The following is a 7,548-nucleotide window of genomic DNA, read 5'->3' as shown; positions in this document are numbered from 1 at the left end:
TGTTACTGTGGATAATTTAGAAAGACTCGTACTCATAAACTCAACTGAGATGACATGAAAACCATTATCGGATGATTCAAATCTAAACTCTTGGATCATATGACATAAAATCCTATCATTCTGAGGAGTTGAAGTCGTTGCAGTGATTGTATTCATGATGGTAATAAATCCTCTTTTGTTCAACTGCTCATATCATTGTGAACTTAATTGAGTAGAACAATTTGAGTTTCAGCCTGAGACGGTGGAATTGACTGGTGAGTAGGACCAACCCAGGAGTGGATGGGACTGCAGTACACCGTCCCTTCCAGTAGATGGCCCTGCCTACAAGTACTTTGCTGTGGGCTTATCGATTTGGCATTTGAAAAATAGCATGCATGTAACATTTTCTGGAATCCTATAAAATATTTATTGCTGGGGATGGTTTCTGTGGCCATTCATTAGATTAGCTCTGGTTTAATGAATGACCTCAATGCAAATGTGGATATCAAATGGTCCAAATGACAGTGGATTTTGTGAATGGAGCACTTAGTGACAAAAGAATGACGTCATTGCAAAGCCATATCCCTTATTAGTGTGCCAGAAGTAAGGGGCATCGTCCCATTGGCCCACGGGCGCAGCTCATCGACGGGATTGGCCGACAGGCGATAATTAAACACCTACACAGTCAATGCACATATCCAAGTGGTGGATATATAGGCTTGTGCATCGGCACTGCATGCAACACAACCAAGAGTTGGTCTTCAAGTTGAGAGAAGTCAACTTAGGCGTTTCATATAAAGCTATATATATATTTTTGCCTGTTGATTAACACAAAAGGTAAGTGGATACTTTAAACCAGATTCACATGGTGGACGGGCTGTATTTAGATGGAAGGTTGACTTAATGGGTTGTGTCTTAGTGCTCCATTGTAACTCGTCAGATATGGTGAGTGCTAACCTAAGTTTTGGTGCAGTGTGATGTGATGGCGACGAAAATGCGATTGAAAGGGGGCCGTAGGGGTCACAACTCTCCCTCAGTGAGGGTCTGTGCTCTGTGGTGGAGGCAGAAAAGAAAAGAGGGAAAGAAAGATGGAGAGAGCGAGAAAGATATAGAGAAAATGTGAGTAAGAGCGAGTGAAAGAACAAATAGTAAGTTAGAGAGAGAAAAACACAGAAAGAAACAGCGAGTAAGCTAGAAATAGAGCGAGAGAGAGGGATGGATGAATGGAGGCTGGAGGCTCTCTGAGAGGAGAGATGGAATGCCTGTGTGAGAGAGTGGTAGCAGCTCATTACACTAACGCACTGGTCCCCCCCCCCGAGAGTTGGCACGCTGGATGGAGCCACTCTCCCCTCACAGCGGCTAGCTAATGCTACGTCCCCTCAGTTCGCACCGAGCAACAGGCTTGGACCCCGTTCATGCCTGGACACGCCAAGGCTCAACTCAGAGAATGTCCTGTCCTGTACTGGGGATGGCGAGACGGAGGGATAGTTTGCTCCATGGAGAAGAGTGCAGGACRACCACGTGGATCCGTTTCCTTTTGGCTGTTTGGATGGAGGGTGTCATGGAGCGATAGAAGGATGGATGTGTAGCTTGAGAGATCAGTGGTACTGAGCTGAGCTAGCAGAGTAGAGCGGAGTCTGCCATCTCAATACAGAGTTAGAAAGAGCCATCTATGTAGTAGCTCACTTCACATTTAACGAAGGAGTCCTTTCAAAACAATTTGTGTTACATTAGCCGTACAATGCTTAATCTCATTCTGGTAAATGTACACTGATCATTATTGTGATGGCGACCTGCTTCTCTCTTGTTAAATGTAGATGTTAATGTAATTGTATCAAGTCTGTGGAGCTCATGGGACTGTCTCTTTGCTGTAGGGAACCATGGTTATGTTGAAGATTTCTGCTTTCCTTGTTGCTTATGCCCTGGTCATTTGCCAGATGTACAGCTCACAAGCAGCCCCCTCCAGGTGAGACAGACAGACTTGCTGACAGACAGACGGAAATTACGAAATTACACTCAACGCACAAACACATACACACACACACACACACACACACACACACACTTGTTTAATATGACATGAGAATATGGATTGGAAGTACTACCAAATACACATTTATTATTTAATAATGAACATTTTGGGGGAAATTCATAATTTTTCTGTGATTAAAGGAATATAACACATATATTTTTTTCTGTGAATTTAGACTACTGATTTTTTTGGTAATTTAGTCTACTGTTACAAATACATAAATTCATATGTTCCTTAATCCAATATCACAGAAGTGCACTCCAGTTAAGTGTAAAAGGGCTGTAATAAAAAAAAGACACAATAAAAAAACAAGTAATTTAATTTAGAAGAGATACATTTGATATATAAAAACATCCAAGCCACTCCCGGTTCTCATGAAGCTATTGATTTTGTCATAAATCTGAATTTGGTCACTAGTCGGCCCTTTTAGATGGAGGACTCTTAGTAGATGGCTGTTTTCAATGTTGGCTWGGGTCCCTTCCAGTCCCACGTCATACCTTTTAGACTTAGTGACGCTCCGTGCATGTTATTTATTTTATTTTTTACTGCGGTTGATAACTTTGTTTTTATGCGGATCCCTGTGCTTCACCCACCCTCTTCCTTCCTCCTCTAGACCGGGCATAGAGTCCATGACAGACCGAGTCACCCTTACGGACTACGAGGCAAGAAGGTTACTCAACGCCATAGTCAAGGAGTTTGTGCAGATGACAGCCGAAGAGCTGGAGCAGCAAGAGAATGAAAGCAACGAAGGCAATAGGTACAGACAACTGCTTCTTCTTCCTTTCTGCATTCTTAACAATACATGAGTTTGCCTCCTAGCTCAGGGCTACCAATTAATAAGGGATTGATGATGAATTAAACGTGATGGTCAGTATTGACGGTAAGAGCTACTTTCATATGGAGTGGAAGTGCGTCAACGGTCCATTGACCAAACGTTTTAAGCTAGGAATGAACTCGTACAATTGTAACCACAATTTTGTTACCTGTTTGGAGATATGTCTTTTAGCCACCTTAGCAGTGTGTCCTGCTGGAGTTTAATTTAAGCCATACAGAGAGGTATGTGCTCAGAGAAATTGGTTCTCTCCATTTTAAGGACGGATATCCTACCTAATCCCTCCCAACAATATCTCTATCGTAACCCTCCCGCATGGATGAGTTTGATTTATTCATTTATTTGAATGGACGAATGTTAACAGCCTGTTTGCCTGCTGAAGATATTATATTAGCGGGGAATGCTTAACCTTGATGGATAACTGCATGCTCTCAGTTAGTGGAGGCGGAAAGAGTCGCATGACAGCGGGAAGCTATACCGGTTCTGTTCTGTTTGGGTTGATATGAGGGTGGGTGTGACGACGTCAATGGAGTTGGAGCATGGGGTTTGATATGTTAACGTTCTTCAAGTGATTGGAAGGGAAGCATGATGTTTTGGAAATGTTCATTTCTTGCCTATGACAGCATGTCTGACAATGCATTTTGTAGGGAAAATGCATGAAGGAAAGGGGGTGATACAGTACTAACATGAGTGAGAGAGCGATAGAGAGAGTGTGAGTGCGGGAGAGAGAGAAATCTGCATGTGTCCTGCTACTATGAGCCTGTTTTCTGCATGTTTATCTCTCCCCTCTGACAGCATGGAAAGACCCCTAACCAAGCGCTGCTCTAACCTCAGCACCTGCGTGCTGGGCAAACTGTCCCAGGACCTGCACAAATTACAAACGTTTCCCCGCACGGACGTGGGCGCGGGCACGCCTGGCAAGAAACGCAGCGCGCCCGAGAGCGAACGCTATGCAAGCTACGGGAAGACATTTGACAGCATCTAACCCTCCGCCCTCCTCCTATTCCCTCTCTTTTCATTATAACGTCCTCCTGGTTTTTGTTTGACAAGTCTCAGTGCATGTGGATTTTCCCCGCTTGATTGACCCTAGAGCGAATCTCCCATTGCAACCCCCACTTCTTAGTTTTTGTATTCTTCTTTTGACAATTCCTTTCCGTTTTCGGCAAAGAATGACATGTTGTATCTGTTCAGACAATCAACTCTTCTAAATTACAATTATTCAAAGGAATGAATCAAAATATAGAGATTTTTTCCCCCAGTGTGTATATTCATATAATTTGATTGCATTTCAAATTCCTGATAACCCAAATTCCTAAGAGATAAGTAATATAAGTAACATTCAACCATAATAAATAGTTTCTTCATGCGTCACCATGTTTCTTGTTCAATAAACCTATTTTTCTACCAGGAAGGCTTTTACTTTTTTTTCTTAAGAAATAGAATATTAGTAATTAAACTATTTGTTTTATGGACCTAGCTTTGGCTCTTCCAACAATGGCATTCAATATTTTTTCATTGCAGGATAGAGTAAATCATAGTTATTATAGCATTTCCAATACCCTTGAACTATCTCTAGAACCTTCACCAAGTCTCAAGGTAAGAATTATGATCGACTGAACCATTCTAATGATCTAACATTTTCAGAGACTATATTAATCCACGGTCTACTTTTTATGTGTTTAGATGTAATTGTTCTACTCCTGTTAATGACAATGACACTTTCATTTCATGGAGGTGTTGCAAAGCAGATGTTTTAATTACATTGAACAGTATTGCTTGATTAGATAAGGAAATAGTGTGTGTGTTTGATAGTGTGTGTGTTTGTGCGGACAGCTTGTGCGTGTGCTTGAGTATGTGTACATTTCTAAGTGTCTGGTATGAGTGCGAACACAAATGCTTTTGTGCGTCTGTGTACTGTATGTGTATTGAGGTACTGTTAACCCGTCTCCATTCCTGAAGCAGCGTTACAGCACAGAAGCGAGCCTGCAATACGGCCACCTGCGTGACTCACCGCCTGGCAGACTTCCTGAGCCGGTCGGGGGGCATGGGCAACAGTAACTTTGTCCCCACCAATGTGGGCTCCAAGGCTTTCGGCCGGCGGAGGAGAAACACCCAGATGTGAACATTCCKACAACCTCCAGGGATACGGTGAATACTCCTCCTCCTCGTCTTTGTCCTTTCTGTCTCTGTTCTATCAGCTATCTCTTATTTAAATTCTGTAGCTTTTTAATTAGTTAAATGCCTGACATCACCATAGGCAAATAGTTTACTTGACTAAATTAAGATACCATTTTTTGAATGAWGATTTTACATTGAGAATTGATTTCCTGTGTTAATGAAAAATAATTGCTTGGTCTTATTTTTTGTTCAGAGATGTACGTTTTGTGACAGAAAGAAGGCGCTGGGCTCTAAGTTGTTGACTTGTCCGTTCTCTCTTCCTCTCTCTCGTCCCTTTCAGAGGTTGATCCTTCTTAACGCGATGACATCAGAACATATCTGGGGGAAAACAACAAAACAAACAAAGAGAAAAAACACACTGGCCCCTTCATCCACTCCCCCACATCTACAGAAATAAARCCCGTCAGATATTAGGACTCCTCCTCAATACCATAATGTTATGAAACTTTAATTTAGCTTTTGGCAAACCAGAGAAAAAAAGGGGGAGAATGACGGCAACCTCCATTATGTACATTGACAGCTGAATCCCCAAATCCCAAAGAAAATTTCCAGATTCCTTTTTTTTTTATACATGAAATTCATTTAAAATGAATTGGGAAAAAGCACCAGTGCTTATTTATTATTATTTATTCTGTCTATAGAGCACATTTGTACCATGTGAACCATTCTCCCCGTCACTCATCCCTCCCTGTCRCCACCGGCACCTGTTTGCTGTGCTGTGCCCTGCAGGGATCGACATTAAAGATCAGCCTTCCCTAGGCTCCCTCACAACGGCTGTGTCTTGTGCCTTGATGTAAAACACTTTACATCACATGACTGTATAGTATGTATCAAGATTATAAGAAGACTACGAAGAGAATGTCACCGAAAAAATATTCAAGAGATTAATATTGTAACAATTGTGAATTTCAGCAAGATTAAAATGTATTTTAGATACATTCGGGTTTGGGGTACTTGTGTTGTTCTTCAAGGTTTAATGAAGTATTTAGGTGAAGAGAGAACCGTTGAGTTGTTAATTTTTTACACCTTTACTGTACGTGCGATGAGTAGCTTTTAGACCATGCCGGTTTCTCCTGAACTCCCCTGAACTCGTGAATGCATTGGTCTCACTGTGACACACGTTGGGAATTCTACAGCACAGAAATCTGTCCAAACTAGTTCAGTCCAAATCGTTCACACTGTTTTAAACATACTGTACACAACTTATGCAAATGGTCCTGTGACACAGAAAGGTCCTGTGACACATCCATTTCCATACAAAAGACAAACCTTTCATAGTAAATCCCCCAAAAATGGAAACCAAAATTGTCAAACAAATATTTTCCTATTGTGAAACTAGAATATTCCACATCAATTGGAATAGGCTAAAGGAGAAGAGAATTCAAGCATGCTTTGTCCCAGTCACTGACCTACATTAATACTAGGTTGAAGATAACATGAACACATTCATATGAGTTTGAATAAGAAAATAAAACTATAAAATAAGAGACAGTAGAAATGAATCGCGCAATAAAATCAGCAAAACCTTAAGCCAGTGTTCACTTGGTCTTGCTCAGTCTTTGAAAGCGTTGTGTTGCATTGTCTCCGTCAGACAATTCAAGTGTAAATGGTATGATACATTGTTTTAGCTTAAGAGGCACAACCCTCCTCCAACCAGRTGTTTCTCTGAGTCAATGAAGGCTTATAAGGATTCTATTACATTTCCATATTTCCATCATATCTATTTTTACATACACCGCTTACAGGGAACACAACTTCATTTCAACATGGATAATTGGGTCATATTTGGTTGAGACGTTGATCAAAAGTTAGTTGAATTTCCAATGTGTCATCACTATGTTTTCAACAATCTAAAAGCACAACCAAATTCCAATGGAAAAACAATGTCTGATTTTTGATTTAGTTGTCACACGTGTCTTCTTTGTTGTCACACAATTCTCCAGTAGGAGGTGCTTCCCAGTATTTTTTTTTTTATAGTGGATATAAAAGTGAAGATCTGGCATTGTTTTAAAGGTACAAATTCAATATACAGTACCGGTCAAAAGTTTTAGAACACCTACTCATTCAAAGGTTTTTCTTAATTTTTTACTATTTTCTACATTGTAGAAAAATAGTGAAGACATCAAAACTATGAAATAACACATATGGAATCATGAGGTGACCAAAAAAGTGTTAAACAAATCAAAATATATTTTACATTTGAAATTCTTCAAATAGCCACCCTTTGCCTTGATGACAGATTTGCACAGTCTTGGCATTCTCTCAACCAGCTTCACAAGGTAGTCACCTAGAATGCATTTCAGTTAACAYGTGTGCCTTGTTAATTAACAGTTAATTTGTGGAATTTCTTTCCTTCTTAATGCATTTGAGCCAATCAGTTGTGTTGTGACAAGGTAGGGGTGGTATACAGAAGATAGCCCTATTTGGTAAAATACCAAGTCTATATTATGGCAAGAACAGCTCAAATAAGAAAAGAGAAACAACAGTCCATTACATTTAAGACATGAAGGTCAGTCAATATGGAAAA

At 40.5% G+C, this 7,548-nt stretch overlaps 1 protein-coding gene across 6 annotated transcripts; it reads left to right on the top strand.

Annotated features, from left to right (window-relative positions):
• The first annotated feature begins 703 nt into the window (after window positions 1-703).
• On the top strand, window positions 704-5,959 carry LOC111962143 (calcitonin gene-related peptide 1). Of its 6 annotated transcripts, none has more exons than XM_023985002.2 (5): window positions 704-816; window positions 1,854-1,945; window positions 2,625-2,768; window positions 4,806-4,991; window positions 5,302-5,959. In XM_023985002.2, exons 2-4 carry the CDS (start codon window positions 1,860-1,862, stop codon window positions 4,963-4,965), a joined length of 390 nt encoding a protein of 129 aa, XP_023840770.1. In that variant the 5' UTR covers window positions 704-816; window positions 1,854-1,859; the 3' UTR covers window positions 4,966-4,991; window positions 5,302-5,959. The 6 variants fall into 6 exon arrangements, with proteins under 6 accessions (XP_023840770.1, XP_023840769.1, XP_023840768.1 ...); XM_023985001.1 differs by having other exon boundaries at window positions 4,803-4,991; XM_023985000.1 differs by lacking the exons at window positions 4,806-4,991; window positions 5,302-5,959 and adding an exon at window positions 3,639-4,796.
• The last annotated feature ends 1,589 nt before the right edge of the window (window positions 5,960-7,548 follow it).

This window comes from Salvelinus sp. IW2-2015, linkage group LG4q.1:29, assembly GCF_002910315.2.
Source record: "Salvelinus sp. IW2-2015 linkage group LG4q.1:29, ASM291031v2, whole genome shotgun sequence".
In the NCBI taxonomy this organism is placed as follows: Eukaryota; Metazoa; Chordata; class Actinopteri; order Salmoniformes; family Salmonidae; genus Salvelinus; species Salvelinus sp. IW2-2015.
This window is presented reverse-complemented; position numbering and strand designations above follow the sequence as displayed.